This window comes from Martes martes (genome assembly GCF_963455335.1).
Source record: "Martes martes genome assembly, chromosome: 1".
Taxonomy (NCBI): Eukaryota; Metazoa; Chordata; class Mammalia; order Carnivora; family Mustelidae; genus Martes; species Martes martes.
Window position 1 is genome coordinate 58,103,897 of NC_137888.1, and position 16,497 is coordinate 58,120,393.

Genomic DNA, 16,497 nt, shown 5'->3' on the forward strand with positions numbered 1-16,497 from the left:
CATGCAGCAGCAGACGTTGAACGTCAAGGCGGCCTGCCTTCCTGCTTGTTAATGACCTGCTCTCTCCCATCCCAGGGTCTCTGCCTCTGCAAAGCGCTTCTGGAGAGGGGGAGTCACGACCACCAGCCAGCACCCCCCCACCCCCCCGCGGCTGCCGGGAGGGCTCGGCCTCGACTGTGAGTCCGAGCGCATCATCTCATCTCATCGCATCGCATCGCATCGATAGGCGGGACCGAGAGGGGCGTTCTGGCGCCCCTGGACCAGCAGGGGCTTTATTCTAGAGTCACCGGCGCGTGGCTGCGCTGTTCTTTCGCGCTGGTAGGTGAAACCCCAGCGGCTTCATTGGCTCCTCGATTTAAACCACGCCCGGCTTTCTGCCCGCTTCTGCTGCTGCTGGGCCAGACCGCCCAGCCCCGCACGTCCCAGCCCCGCTCGCAGGGAGCCCGGGGCCGCCGCTGCTATTGTGTGGATGCCGCGCGTGTCCTCTCTTGTCTTCCAGAGATGGCTAACCGGGGCCCGAGCTACGGCTTAAGCCGAGAGGTGCAGGAGAAGATCGAGCAGAAGTACGACGCGGACCTGGAGAACAAGCTGGTGGACTGGATCATCCTGCAGTGCGCTGAGGACATAGAGCACCCGCCCCCCGGCCGGGCCCATTTTCAGCAATGGTTAATGGACGGGACGGTAAGGCAGGAGCGGTCTCGCTTGCCGGGGCAGTGGGCTGGGAAGCCCTCCAGGGCTTCCTCTTCCAAGGCGAGGCTGCGGGAGGGGCTGCGGCTGCCAATCTCTGTGTCTCCCGGGGTGGGCACGGGCATACCTTTATTCCTCAGGGTTGAGGAGCTGGGCTCCCGCACAATTCCCTAGCTGGCTTAGAGGATTCTGCGCCCACCGGATACAGGGCAGCTTCCTTTGGAGTTGCTGCCAAATTAGAAGCCTTTTTGCTTTTTCCAGTGGGAATAGAGATAAGGATTTCCCTTCCCTGTCTCCAGCTTTTGGGTCCCTCAGCTCTTGGAGGGTTATTCCTCCCTCCCCGCCCAGGGTATGGGTTAGTTACAAAGTACAGCAAAGGAAAGGGTTGGGGAGACTAAACCCCTTCCCATCCTTCCCTTCCGTCCCGGAGCCCTGCTGCCTGGGGGTCCCAAATGTCTGTTGAATGCATGGGTTCTCGAGAAACTGAAGGGAATCCTTATTTGAGAACTGCTTTTCTGATCAGAGGCTCTTGTGTGTTTGGGGGTTGGGGACTGCTGATTCCCACAAGCCCATCTTTTCCCTGCAGGCTGTGATTTACTGTTACGTAACAGCTGTTCCCCGCTTCTGCCGGGTTGCCCAGGACTTGGGTTGGGGGCAACTAGGAGGATGGTACCCGGTTTGGTTATTTTATACATTGTTGGCACATAGGCGATGAATTATTGAAGCCTGATTCTGATCTGCCTTTTGATAGAAGACATAGTATTAGATTCTATTATTTGACCTTCCCTCCCTCCCTTGAAAATCTGCAATCACGGTCTCATCACCACACATTTTTCCCTATTTGTAAACATTCTTTCCCTCCCCCAGAGGAAGGAAGGGAGGAGCAAGGAGGGAAGGGGATTCCTAGGCTGCAGGACGTACGCTGCTAGAGTCTGGAGCAGCTCAGGGAGTGAGGCCACCTGGGTCTTTTCGATTTGGCGTGGGAACCCGGCCACCCAACCCTGAGCCAGTGCCTTCCTACGGCACAAGATTTGCTCCAGCCCAAACCTGTAAGCTGCGCCCTGTAGGGCCTGGATTCACTTTGCGTCCGTGACGGGATACGTGCAAAAGGAAACCCTGATTTTGTCTCCCCTTTCTCCCTTCAGGTCCTGTGCAAGCTGATAAACAGTCTATACCCACCAGGACAGGAGCCCATTCCCAAGATCTCTGAGTCAAAGATGGCTTTTAAGCAGATGGAGCAAATCTCCCAGTTCCTAAAAGCTGCAGAGATCTACGGCGTCAGGACCACCGACATTTTTCAGACGGTGGATCTGTGGGAAGGTAAACAGCCCTCGGGCCTTTGGGATTGCTCCCCCCCACCCTGTACTTTGTCCATCTCTTTGTGAAACCTGCTCCCAGTGTTCTTCCCTGGGCCTGTGTGTGTCCCTGTGGCGGGGAGCGTAGGGGGGTGGGGTTATCCGCTGCCGGGACCCAGGGACGCTGTTAGCCTACCCCTTTGTGATGATCTATTGAAAAGAGTCCCCTTCTCTGAGGAACACACACCCGGAGGACATGGCAGGGACCTCAGCAAACTATGGTGGAAACGGAGGCCTCCGCTGAGAGGAAGCTAAAATGGTTACATGGATGTCGTTCATTCCCGTGACCCCTCCCACAACGTACTCTTGTAGAACAAATGGTAGCTCCTGGAAGAGAAGGGGGGTGGTAAGCATGCTTCTGACTCACCAGCGGCCGGGCTTCCAGACAAAGCCGCCAGGCGCAGTTGTGTCATTCAATCTGAGAAAGCAAGAGCACCCCGACCTTTTACCAAACTGTTGTCGGAGGGCTTGGGGACTCTACCTTTCAGATATGTATTCCACTCAGGAAGTGTGACACATGATTCTTTCTTTCACATTTGTGACTTGACTGAAGGAGTCTTATGAGGCATAAAAATCAAATCCCATTTCTGGACGTATTTAACTAACCACTGTTATCGGGGAAAATGTTGTGGCTGGAGACAGTGTCCGAGAATTTGAGACCCATGGTTATAGGGCCTCGTGTCCCCCTTGAGCCCAAATGTGTGTGCCCCTCCGTGCAACTATCCCATGCGAAGCCGGCCAGGCTCTGGAGATACAGAGCCTCGTGCTCGCTGGCCCTGGGTGTTATCAGCGGTTCTACCCATAGGACACCCAGTGCAGTGGTATTTCCTGTGTCTTTCACATGCCAGTTATTAGAATCCCAAGACCCCCGTCAGGTTACCTGTGTTTGCCATTATGGAAGAACTCAGCTATCTGGTCCTTTGGGACTGGTGTGGGACTTTGGGGATGCTTACCTCCACGTCCTCGTGGATGTCACAGGTGAGGCTTGGTTTCTGCTCTTTAGATCAAAACGAGGATGATTTTCCCAGCAATAAAGATAGCGGTGCCTGTGGACGGTTTCCCATGCAGGAGGCATGGTGCAAGTCCTTTACTGTGTATTGCCAGTCAGTCCTCCTACAATTCTATGGGGTGTTGTTAATTTTCCCATTTCCTAGAAGACGACGCTGAAGCTTGCCCATAATTACTTGTTCCACCATATGGCCAGGAACTAGCAGCAGAGCGGGGGCTCAGAGCTGGCCTCTCTGATGCTGGGAGGATAGGGCCTCAACCTGCGAGCTGTGCCACGCTCTGACCATCTCTGTCTCCTTCACCTGCACCAGGAGCGGGTTGTTGAGTCCCAGCAGTGACTGAGGAAGACGGAGGTGAGGGGGTGGAGTCAGGGGTCTGTGAGACGTGAGACAGAAGGATGGAGGCCCTGCACTAGGCAGTTCTTGTGAATAGAAGAGCGAGCCCCCCAGGTGCAGAAAGTGTGTAGGAAGAGGAAGAAAGTGGGAGGTCTGTAGGAGGTGGGGACCCCGAGTGTGCTTTCCTGTCTCTACGTGACTGAGGCTGTCTTACTTGCCTTTGCACGTTTATCCAAGACCACGCAGGGAAACTTTATCTCCAGGAGGGGCTGGCAGTGAAGAGGAGGGTTCGAGGGAGCACTGGGTCCCTGACTAACAGAGCAGGGGGAGGTCTACACCGCCTGCCCCAGCCCTGTATGTTCATACTTCTTAAGGGAAAGGGAGGTCAAGAAGCAGGAGGGAGACTGACTGTGGCAGCCCAAGGTAGGGTAGTGGATGGGCGGGCTCCAGGCCAGGTTAATGCTGCTAGAAAACAAGAGATGAGGCAGACACTGGGGAGTCTCATCCCTGGGGGGAAGAAGTATGGACCTCGAGAGGCAAAGAAGGGGACTCCCTCTGAGGTGTTGTGGCTGACCTGGTATGAAGGTAGGCATGGCTGACAATAGGAAAGTGGATGCTTTGGGGTGTCCAAATGGCCTCCGGCGGCCCCCTCCATGGGACACTGAGGACTGAGGTTCAGGAAGAGTCCTAAGCATTATAGGGGATATTCAGGATCACTGACGGAGGCTCACGCCAGGGCTGGTTACCGTACCGTGGGGCAAGGGGTGGCAAGGCAGGTGGCTCCGGGCAGAGAGGGGAGGGGCAGAGCTGCCTCGAGCAAGGCCAGGGTGAGACCCGTCGGACAGCAGAGTGGACCGAGGGATGAAGCTGGGTCCCTTCTGCCAGAGCCCGCTGTGGCTCATGTTTGGGGAGGAGCCACCGGAATTGCAGGGCTGGCATGTGTCTGCGTGCCTACAAAGATGTGCGTGTTGATATATACAGCTATTGAATTAGCCGTTCGCTTAGCTCCCTGCCACATTTTCCCGGCGTTCTGCCGGTGGTTTTCAGTTTATTGCTATTCACCCCCGATTCCATGCCCTGTGGCTGTGGTGGCTGGGGCTGCCGCCAGTTCAGCCCTCTTCGCCTGGGGACTTTTCCTCCTGTGCCTCCTGCTCCCTGTCTTCCCTGTTTGGCATCTTCCCAGCAGGGGTCTGTTGCCCTTGGCCGCCCAGTGACTCCATGGGGCTCTGATGTTGTAGATGAATAAAGCCGCAGGAGCCCAGACTTGCCAAGTGCCTTCTCTTTTGGGGTTCTGTTTTTTAGAGAGGCAGGGGCCCCGGATGGACCCATTGTCCTGAAACCCCTTTTAGAGACACAGTCAAATGTTTGAAATGGACTTGGGAGCTACCAGAATAAAAGGTTCAGGGCTTTGAAAAGGACCCCAGGGCTGAATGGCCCAGAAAACAACCCAAGCACAGGGATATTAGAGACAAAGCTACTAAGGTTCCCCTGAGAGGAAGCTGGGGGTGAGCAATCCCTTTCAGGGCTGGGGAAGAAGCGAGGGCTGAGGGCCGCTTAGAGGACTGGAGAAGTCGTTCTCTTGGATGATGTAAGGTCAATGCCTGGCAGGTTCCGGATTTGCCATGGGCACCCGGAAGGGGTGTCACCACTGCCCATGACTCAGGAGAGCGACGTCAGTGTCTTTCCCGTGGAGAAAAGCGAGGAGCAGGAAAAGGAGGTGTGTGAGAGAGACAGAGACAGAGACAGAGAGAGAATGAGAGAGAACATGTGAGAGCTAGGGAATGTGCTGGTCAGAAAGACTCAAACAAAACTTACCCTGGAAGCTGGTAGAATACAGATTTCTGAGTCAGAAATTAGACTGCCTTTTTCACACCTCAACTCCATCATCTCTCAGTGAACTTTTCCAAGCTTCAACTTTCTCAGCTGTAAAATGGGGTAATAGTGTCTATTTCACAGGGTTGACATGAGTATGGAATGGGGCGATGCAGTAGAAAGTGCTTAGCGTAGTGGCTGGTGATCATTGAACATAATGTATGGTGGCGGCGTGAAAACGACTGTTGTCGGGGCACCTGGGTGGCTCAGTGGGTTAAGCCTCTGCCTTCTGCTCAGGTCATGGTCTCAGGGTCCTTGGGATCGAGCCCCGCATCGGGCTCTCTGCTCAGCGGGGAGCCTGCTTCCCTCTGCCTGCCTCTCTGCCTACTGTGATCTCTCTGTCAAAAACAAACAAACAAACAAACAAACAAATACTTAAAAAAAAGAAAGAAAGAAAACACTGTTGTCATTGGCCTGTTCTTTTTGTAGGAGAAATGGACAATGAGGGCAGGAGGAGCAAGGCTGGAAAGGCACATGTTCTGTCTCGGAACAGATGGAGTTCGTGAATGGTTTCAGGCAGAAGCTGGTGGGGTTGCCTGGATGACATTTTCTCTCTGTCATCGGTGGTGTCTTCACTGCATCGGCCATTCTCCATCACGGAGGGGCTGGCTTTGCACGTCTCCTTTTTGTCTTTTTTCCATCTTGTGGTCATTACCCTCCTGATGTCTTTCCATGCAATATGTGGCTTTGCCAATTCCAGACCCCAGAGATCTTTTTTTTTTTTTTTAAGATTTTATTTATTTATTTGACAGAGATCACAAGAAGACAGAGAGGCAGGCAGAGAGAGAAGGGGAAGCAGGCTCCCTGCTGAGCAGAGAGCCTGATGTGGGGCTCGATCCCAGGACCCTGGGATCATGACCTGAGCCGAAGGCAGAGGCTTTAACCCACTGAGCCACCCAGGTGCCCCAAGACCCCAGAGATCTTGGTGGAAAGAGCATGAGTTTGGAGTCAGGCAGACGTGTTGAAACTACTTCTACATCCCAGCTTTGTCAACTTGTTTAAGTGCTTAGCTTCTGAGAGTCTCAGTTTCCTTCTCTGTAAGTAGGTCTAGTGTCTTTCTCAGAGGGTTCTTGTAAGGACTAAATGTGTAAAATGCCTAGCACAATGCCTGGCTAATAGACACCCAATACATGTTGGCTTCCTTCCCCTATTACAAGCCCACCAGCAACTAACCTTTTGGTTTCTTGGCATCACCACATGGTGAGCAAGCCTTAGGCAGGGAGAATTCTAGAATGCCCGAGCAGGCAAGACTCAAAGATCAATCCAGTCTGATGACTTTTCTCAGTCGTCCTACTGACAAAGGTCCTGGACGTGTGGTTCTGCCCTGGCTCCCTGTTCCCCTTCCATGGTGACAAGGAGTTAGGGAGGAGTGTGGTGTATACTGGGGGTAGGACTGCCTGGAAGGTCCAAATATACTCCCTGGGGAGGTGCTGCTGTGTGTGTCATTCCTTCACAGAAGAGCTATGAGATTTCCTCCAACTTGAGAGACATTTTGGGATCTTGTGAGGTACCTGTAGTGACCTGAGTCATCCCACATGCCTGTTGCGAGCAGCCTCCTTTTCCGTCAGAACAGCCACCAGCGCCGCTCCCACAAGTGCTGCTCGTGATCATGTTTGGCAGGGTTTTCCTTCAGCAGCGGTTCCCAGCCTCCAGGGCCCATCAGAATCACCTGGCAGGCTTAGGAAAACACAGCCGCAGAATTTCTGAGGTATTAAATCTCGGGTAGGACCCAGGAATTTGCATTTCATACCAATTCATAGGTGATGCTATTTCTGCTGGCCTGGGAACCCCACTTTGAGAACCACCGCCTGACGGAGTGTCCCCAGGAAGGTAAGCAACAAAAATTTATAAAACTCACAGCAGGCCCATTCTGTTCTCTGACATTTCTCCTTTGACCTCTACCTTGAGTAGAGAACTGGGGTCATGCCTAAGTTATTACTCAGGGAAGTAAGAAATGATTCCAGAAAGATGAAAAAGGTCAGTATTCCAGGAATAACAAAGGTGAGTTAAGACTGATTAAAAAAAAAAAAAGAAAAAAAAATGGAAGTAGCTCTGAAGCAAAGAGTTTGGACTATAAACTGTAAAAAAACTTTCAGTATTGAAAGTAGAATGTCCAGTCTGATTTCACCCACCCAAATGATCTTTCTCTGGTCTTTTTTATTTCTCTTTCACCTTTCCAATTATTTTTTCTTCCCAAAGACATACATAAGATATCATGAAAGTAATAAACAAAATTCAAGAGAGAGAAAATCCTTGTTTAAGTATCCCTGGTGGTGGGACGCCTGGGTGGCTCAGTTAAGCATCCAACTCTTTTTTTTTTTTTTAAGATTTTATTTATTTATTTGACAGACAAAGATCACAAATAGGCAGAGAGGCAGGCAGAGAGAGAGCAGGGGAAGCAGGCTTGAACCCGATGTGGGGCTTGATCCCAGGACCCTGAGCCGAAGGCAGAGGTGAGCCACCCAGGTGCCCCAGCATCCAACTCTTGATCTCAGCTCAGGTCTTGATCTCAGCTCAGGTCTTGATCTCAGGGTCTCGAGTTCAAGCCCCACACTGAGTTAAAAAAAAAAAAAAAAATCCCAGTTGGGGGTGGGGCAGGGAACTGACAATACAGCACCCTTGGCCCCGGCCCTCAGAGGTTATCATTTCATAGTCAGGAGGGCAAGACCATACCTGGGGAAACACGTTCTGTGATAAGGCAGGAGAAAGGGCACCCCCAGATGTGGAGACTCTGAGAAAAGGCTGGCCAGCTGAGATGAGGGAGGCTACTGTCTTGCACCATTGTCTCATTTTCCACAATTCCAACTCTCCTGTCAGCCCCTCCCATAAGAGAAGGCTAGAAGAGTCCGCGTTGCCCGATCAAAACGCTGAGCTGTTTGTGGACCTGGTGCCTCCTACTCCCTGTGTCACTTCCCCTTTTAATGACCAGTGGTCTCATTTTTAGGTCACCACCAAGGACTCAGCATCTAGAAAATCCCCAGCAGTTTTAAGACCATTCTTTTTTTCTTGGAAGAAAAGCCTTCAGCAGCGGTTTTCAAGTTGTCTTGCCAAATGTCTTTGGTAGCTCTCAGGGAGCAAAGAGATTCCATGGTGCCAGGATTCTGAGCTGGCTCCCGACTTAGATCAGAGCCCTTCTAATTGTTGACTTTACCATTTGATTTTGTGGAAGATAGCTCTGAAGGGAGGAGTTATTGCTTAAGGAATGTTACGTAGTAACTTACCATGTGCCAGACATGATGATGTTTTTAAAAAACCGGAAAACTAGAGCTCCTGGGTGGCTCAGTGGGTTAAGCCTCTGCCTTCAGCTCAGGTCATGATCTCAGGGTCCTGGAATCGAGCCCCGCTTTGGGCTCTCTGCTCAGCAGGGAGCTTACTTCCCCTCTCACTCTGCCTGTCTCTCTGCCTACTTGTGATCTCTCTCTCTCTCTCTGTCAAATAAATAAAAAATAAAATCTTAAAAAAAAAAAAAAAAGGAAAACCAAAGTGCAGGGGCAGGGGTGCCTATCCATCTGGTTGTATCAGAATCATCCCAGGAGATCGCTCTAGAATCTGAATTGTTAAGAACAGTCTAGTTTGAGAGTCATCATGTTTCTCAAACTTACCTGATGGTATAAACTGCCTAGGGAGATGATTAAAAATATGAAATTCCAGAGCCCCCCCCACGCCTGCCGAATTTCCCATCTCTCAGGGGAGTTATATCAAAATTCATATTTTTGAGGAGATCTCCCTTACAGCATCCCATAAGTAGCCCAAGAGGCTTGGAAAAACTCCTGAAGTGTCATGTTCTAGGCAGGTGGTGACAAGATTCACAGATGATTCTTAACCTCATTGTTCCTCTAGACATTGAGTATGTGACCCCCCAGTTACAGAAGTCAGTCTTTGCAAATGGCCCCCTCTCTCCAGCAGCATGGGATCTGGAATTCTGAACTGGGAAGACACAGGAGGCTAGAAAAGGACCCTCGGGCCATTCCACCAATCTGAGAATGCTGGAGCTCCTCATAAGGAACATCTGTTAGAAAGCCAGCCAGACACATCAGGAAAGCCAGCTAGACAAGGTAGAGAGGCAGATTTCTGTTCATAGTGTTACTTAGAATCTTGGCAATGAGGAACTTGACTGGCACGCTGATGGGGGACTCTACCCTCCGCCAACTCTTCCTCTTGCTATAACCTTATTTGGGTTGAGACCTGGAGAAATTGTTCCAGACAAAAACACTCAAAGACTTTACGGCTCTTGGGGTTGGTACCCTTGAGCTAATGGGGACCAAGGACTATGACCCAGTTTTGTCCCCCAGTGCATTCCCTCTAGCCTTGGCACTGAAGCAGCCACTGCCGCCCCTTCAGATCATCTCTGATCACCGAGGAACGTGGCACCCCAACCAGCCTGTGATGGGGACCCATGGGAGATGGTGGCCTAGTGGACTGTTTGCAGACTTTGCATTCCGACATCTGAGCCAGAGTCAAGCTCTGGTTTACTTGCTGAGTGACTGGGCATGGTGACTAACCTTCCTGAATTAGGTTTCCCATCCCTACACCGGAGGCAATAATATCGATTCCACTGGGTTGATGTCATGTATAACAAAGTGTCTAGTCTTGAATTTATAGCAAATCTCTCTCCTTGGAACCTTTCTTGAGAAAAACTTCTCCAGGGCACGTGGGTGGCTCAGTGGGTTAAAGCTTCTGCCCTTGGCTCGGGTCATGATCTCGGGGTCCATTGGGCTCTCTGCTTAGTGGGGAGTCTGCTTCCCCCTCTCCTTCTCTGCCTGCCTCTCTGCCTACTTGTGATCTCTGTCTGTCAAATTAAAAAAAAAAAAAAAAGGAAAGAAAGAAAAAGAAAAAGAAAAACTTCTCCAGCGTGTCCCTGTCAAATACAGAACTCTTTTTCCCTAGCTTCTTCTGCCCCCAGTCAAGTCGTTGCTCCCTCTTCCACTCTCCAGGGTGAGGGTGGGTGGGTTGCTGGATGTCTTACTGTTGCCCCCAACGTTTTTCCCTCCTTCCTGCCTGGGTCCATGCTGTATGCACACCAGCTAGCGACTTGGGAAGGAGGCTGGGTGTGTGCGCTAACACAGCTCGCTGCTGTGCCTATGGCCTCGGGGTCGTGTATGTGGCTGACTTGCTGGGTGTCAGGCTGCACAGTGCCCCAGCTCCAGGGCTCAGCAGACCTGCTCTTTCCATCCAGCAGAAACAGACTTCTTGTGTGCTCCTTGTACAGAGCAGAGCTAAGTGATATACTCTAACCTTCCTGAATCTCCCTGTGTTTAATCATTGTTCTAGGCTCCCTTCACTGGCTCGCTATTTAAAGAGCAGACCCTCTCCCTATCTCTTTCCAGAGTGATCCTTCAGAATATTATCACTACAGCGCTAGTCGGAAAAAAAAAAAAAAAAGGATCACATTACACAGTGATGATTAGAGAAAAGCTTTTTATCTGTGGAGAGAAGTCACTCTCATAACCACCTCTGGGCTTGCTCTCGTGTCTCACTATTCCCCGTGCCCTCCTCCGCCCATCTGCTGCCACACACTCTGACCTGCACCAGCCCCACCCCCACCCCCAGCCACTCCTTGCACCCAGGGACTCTCCTCTGACAGCTCTGCCTCCCGGCAGCTGTCTGCCAACCGCCTGGGCGTCAGAATCCCGGAAATCACCCTGCGGTTAATGGGGTGGAGAAGAAAAGTGAGGGAAGGAGGATCTGCTGTCTCTCTCTCCTCGTTGAATGGATGGACATCCTGAACGGAACCTCCTCTGGGGGCCTTAATGGTTTGTTTCATGAGAGTTCTACTCCCATCTTCCTCTCTGTCTGCCTCTGTCCTGTAATTCTGTATTCCCTGGTGACCGAGCTGCAGCAGCCCGGCTGGGAAGACCACAGATGGTTCACTCAGTGCAAAGCGGGCCTTTTTTTTTTTTAAGATTTATTTATTTGAGAGTGAGAGGGAGCGAGTGCATGAATGGAGGAGGGAGCAGAGGGAGTGGATCTCAAGTCAGACTCCCCGCTGAGCGTGGAGCCTGAGATCTTGACCTGAGCCGAGACTGAACATCAAAGGCTTCACAGACTGAGCCCCCCAGGCACCCCCAAGGAGGACCTTCTAGTATTTGCCGTTAACTTACTTTCTGTCTTTTTCTTTTAAAGATTTTATTTATTTATTTGACACAGAGAGAGAGAGAGAGCACAAGGAGGCAGAGAGGCAGGCAGAGAGAGGAAGGGAAGCAGGCTCCCTGCTGAGCAGAGAGCCCGATGCGGGGCTCGATCCCAGGACCCTGAAATTATGACCTGAGCTGAAGGCAGAGCCTTAACCCACTGAGCCACCCAGATGCCCCGACACTTGCCGTTAACTTTCATAGCTTGACCCGCCCCCCTGCCTGTGCTGCTGAGCACCGCTCTCCTTTCTAACTAACCCTGTGCCTTGAGCTTTGCTCTCCACACTCCGCAGATCTGGTTCTCAGTCAGTGCTGACCTCGTGGTAGCATCTTTCCCAGTCCAGGGCCTGGCAGTCAAGGAAGGGAGGAAAGGAGGAAAGACGGGAAGACCAGGCTGACTTGTAGGGCCAGTGGCCTTCTCTGTGGGTTCAGGGCCACTGGGCTCCTCAGGTAACCGTGTTCCTTCTCCCACTGTGTGAAGGGGGACAACACACACATCTCTCTCTTTGTCTCTCTCTCTCTCTCTCACACACACACACACATGCCCCACAAGACAGCTATGTATCATAGCTCCTTCCAGGCTGCACAAAATAAAGGGCCTCTCATTTGTGTCGCACCGAGTGCTTTCTGTGTTGATTGGCTTTCCTTCGTGTGCGCGCCTCCAGCCCCGAGAGCCAAGTGAGTACTCCATGGGAGGCACGTGGGTGATTTTAGACCCGCTTAACCCAGAGAAAGTGAGAGAGAGGAGCCACCTGGGGTTTGGCGCATTGAAGTCATCCAAAACAACTTCTTTCTAGTTTCCTTTTTTTCCCCCCAGTGCTGAGGAAAATCCTCTTCTGTGGACCAGCTCGCAAGCCTAGCCACAGGCTTTCCCCTTGCCACAGCCTTTAGAACCCACGGAGGCGAGGGCGTCTACCCAGGGCAGGGACCTCCTTGTATCTGAGCAGATAGGAGTTTGGAATATTTTATTCATACGGCAACTGTGAAAGGATGAGAAACTGGGCAAGTCGCAAAGAGAGTAGGAAGGTGATTTTTTGATCCCTTCTGGGAAGTCCTGCTATAGTTATCTTCAGGGCTTGGAGAAGTGTTTGCTATCCCCCTCCCTTGGATGGGATCGCTGACAGCCTCCTATCAGAACTTCCTTTCCAGAGGGCCAGCCCCATCCTTCCAGATTCCTCAGCCCTGACACAGGCTTGGCCTTCATTTCTCTGTTGGCTTGCAGGGAAGGACATGGCAGCCGTGCAGAGGACCCTGATGGCTCTCGGCAGCGTCGCGGTCACCAAGGATGATGGCTGTTACCGGGGAGAGCCATCCTGGTTTCACAGGTGAGTATCACCTGCCTTTTTGTACCCCCGCTGACTCCCAGCAGAGGAAGATCCTACCAGAGAGAGCATCTGAAGGCCTAGAAGCTGTTTTGACATAAAGCCCTTCGACATAAAGCACTCCTGGTCCCATAGCTGATTCCTGAGAGCAAGGAAATACCCATGTTGCCATGAGGCCAACAGCTTGAGTGTTTCCTGCTAGATACTGGACCCTCGGGCTTGGGCCATGCTCTTTCTCAAGAGGCCGAGTAGGAGTGGTTGGCTTTTCTCAGAGGGGGCTTGAGGTCTGAACTTGGTTTTATTATGATCCAAGAAGCCACAAGTCAACTCATTTATCTAATTATTTTTGCTCTCGATGAAGGGAAAGTGTCCTGGTTTGTGCCTGTTGTCCCAGTGCGCTTATTGATAATGGTCACTCTCACTTTCAAGGGTGGCCTGATCTGGATAACGTCTTATGTGGTCATGTCAGTAAAGGATTTATTTTACGGCTGTTGTTGTTGCTGTTTTCAGCAACAACATAAACTCAACCCAGTAGCTCAGTGGGTGATGAGGACAAAAGAGCACTTTGTAGAAGATAACTGACCCTTCATTTCCCTATTCCTTCCTTCTTCTTCTAGACAGTTATAAAAAGTATAAGTTTAAATGAATCTGGTCCAAAAACCTCCTAGATACTGGCCAGTGGAAACTCTGGTTTTAGTCCCCACTTTGTTAGTGACATACCATGGTTTATATGACCCACAAAACCAAATTACTTACTATCTGGCTCTTTACTGAAGCTTGCTGACCTCTGATGAAGAGTACGAAGCATTTCCTCTTTGACTCCTAGGTCCTGTGGCTCTAAAACAGCTCTAAAACAGGAGCATTAATACTTGGACCGACACAGGGAAAGGTGGATTGGGATTAATGACCTGCCTTGTAAGAAGAGCTGTTGGTAATTTGTACAAGGGCTTGAGGTAACTGTGAGAGAGTGGGTGACAGGAAAGTTATCCGAGAGTGAAGTCTTCAGAGAGGTACCCCCAATTCTTTCATGCAAATTCTAAAAAATCATCTGGGTTCTAAGGAGTAGAGAGCGCATGTATCATGCAGCATACTTGGAGTAGGCACGTAGCTCATGATAGGACCACAGCCAGGGTAGGAGCACAGCCCAAGGTGTGAGCATAGCCCCTGGTAGGAGCATAGCCCAGGGTAGGACCATAGCCCAGGGTGGGAGCATAGTCCCGGGTAGGAGCATAGCCCAGGGTAGGAGCATAGTTGCTATCAGTACTGTCGCTCAGTACAGGGCTTACTATTCTATTTGGTGATCTTGTGGTCTGTCCAGTGACCAACCCCCCTCCCCCCAACGCTGGGCCATTCTAACTGCATATCCTGGAAAGGGTTTGAAGACTGTCAGAATGACCTGGTTCCCCTCACTTCTTCTGCCCAGGAAAGCTCAGCAGAATCGGAGAGGATTTTCAGAGGAGCAGCTTCGCCAGGGACAGAACGTAATTGGCCTGCAGATGGGCAGCAACAAGGGAGCCTCCCAGGCAGGCATGACCGGCTACGGGATGCCCAGGCAGATCATGTAAGATGCCGCCTCCAGCCTCCCAGGAGAGAGGACGAATGTTCCACACCACAGTCTCTGTGATAAAGAAATAGTTAGTCACCTTCTGACCTTCTCCTCTTTCTCGAAGCCTCCTGTTTCTGGTTTTGCAAGTGCCGCATTTCAGCTGCAAGCCCGCGTTGCCCACTGCTGCCACCTTGCGTTCATGTAGAACTATGCAAAGACTCCGCCTCCTCTTCCTGAGCTCCTCCTTGGCCCCCGAAGTCGCCTTTGTCTGATTATTTATTTATTTATTTGCCAAAAAATGCCCCCTCCTCAACTTACTAGAACACACCCAATAAACAAATTAGTCTTGTGGCTTCAAACGTAAACTTCGTTCTTCGGGGCTGCGTCTCGGCAGGCAGGGCTGGCTTTCGTTGGCTCACGGGGCCCGCAGGATGGAATCGAGTCAAAGCTGTTAGGTGGGAGCTTTGAGGAAGCCCTAAGAAGGTTGTGTTGTTTATCTCGGCAATGGCAGTAGACGTCTATGGCGTTTAGGGATCGTTTTGCCCACTCTGACAGTCTATAGCCATGAGTTCAAGAACAAGCTCTTTGATCCCCTGGGTCAAATTTCCTACCTTGTGCTTAAGATGCTAGAATCTGAGCAGCTGATAGGGGAGGGGGGTGGGAGGGACTCGGGAATGAGCAAACCCAAACCCCAATTTTTTAAGGGGCTCACATATGGACGCCCACGCAGTATTTGCTGGATGGGTGGTTTTATCAAATGGATGGGTGATTGTTGAAGGAAAGAGCAGTTGTCACTTCTGAACCGATAATCTTCCCCCAGCAGCGAGACCCTGGCTCTGATGCCCACCGTTTCTTCAGAAGCCAGGAGTTAGAGGCCTGTGTTGATTGTTCCCTTACACTCATTTAGAGGATCTAAATCCCTAAAACGGTCGGATATTGCCTAAGGCTGAGCTCTAGCTAAGATGGGATAGGTTCTACAGATTCCGTCAGCCATATAAAAATGAAGAAGGCTAATAAGCCTTGGGACCACCCAACTTCATCTTATTCTTTCTTACCAGCAGAAGCAAGAAAAAAAGTCATGCATTTAGTAAGAAAAGAAATAAGGTGCCATATCCATATATTGCATTGTTAATTAACAAGAAAAGATAAAAATAAATGAAACTGTAGATATTGTCACCCTCTAAAGGTTTGGGGGGTGGCTTTTCAGACTGTGTTCTCTGCAGTTCTAGGCTTCCATAGAGATTTCTATGGGATCCCCATGGTGGGTGGGCAGCACTGCTTATAAGAGGCAAAATCCTGGGTCTCCTTTCCTTCTTCAGTAAGAGTATCATGGATCTTATCTATTTTATATATTAGGATTCAGTATAAGATTTTAAAAGACTTTAAATATTATCAAAACAAAGCAAAACAAGAATCAGTAAAGGAAATGAGACTGAGTCACCTAAAGGGGCTAATGTGTCCTGTAGGAGGAGCCCTGTTGACTCTGACAGCCACTGGTGAGTTTTCTGTTTCTGGAAAGACATCATATGAACGTGGCGGCTGAACACTTACCTCGAAGTCGCCACAAAAGCAAGAGAGGAAGGTTGATGAAAACCAAAAAACTGAAATAAAACTGGGAGGGAATTCCTGGAGAGAGATGGAAGGTGGTCAGGACCCTGTCTGGGATTGAGAGTGGGAGCCTGGGGCATAGGTTTGCAAGGGGGCTGCTAGGCTCTGCCTGTTCCATTCCCCACACCACCCTGTTCCACCGCTGCTGTGCCAGAGATACGAAGAGGCAGGAAAACAGCGGAAATCAGCTCAGAGCCTCAGAGCCGGAAGGAAGTAGCCTACCAAATCAAGGGAAGTGAGTGAGGAGCTGGTGATAACACTGACTGGGCTTTCAGGCACTGGGGCATTTCCTCCTCTCAGCATGAGCACCCAGCGACCTCAGGCTCCCACCTCTGAGTCCCTTTGCATGATGACAGCTTGGAGATGAAGCTGTTAACAAAAATTGAGGCCCTAGGGGGAGGAGGTGGACTGGAGGGGTAGGAGTTAACAGAGCATGAATGAGAGCCCAGTTTGTAATTCCAAGGACCACCTGCCTCAACACAGTATTTCCAGCTCCTGAGAGTCCCCAGAAGCAATCCAAACAGGGGCCTGAAGCATTTTCCCCCTTTCCTCATTTTGTATTTGTAATCAAGGTAGCAATTTACTTTAGGGCAATGTGAGCTCATGGGCAGCATCCGGAAGACTCCTGAGGAA

General features: G+C 50.9%; 1 protein-coding gene across 1 annotated transcript; it reads left to right on the plus strand.

Annotated features, from left to right (window-relative positions):
• The first annotated feature begins 415 nt into the window (after positions 1–415).
• TAGLN3 (transgelin 3) lies at positions 416–14,612 on the plus strand. Its single transcript, XM_080826676.1, has 4 exons — positions 416–681; positions 1,833–2,007; positions 12,611–12,713; positions 14,134–14,612. Exons 1-4 carry the CDS (start codon positions 502–504, stop codon positions 14,273–14,275), a joined length of 600 nt encoding a protein of 199 aa, XP_080682802.1. The 5' UTR covers positions 416–501; the 3' UTR covers positions 14,276–14,612.
• Positions 14,613–16,497: the final 1,885 nt, after the last annotated feature.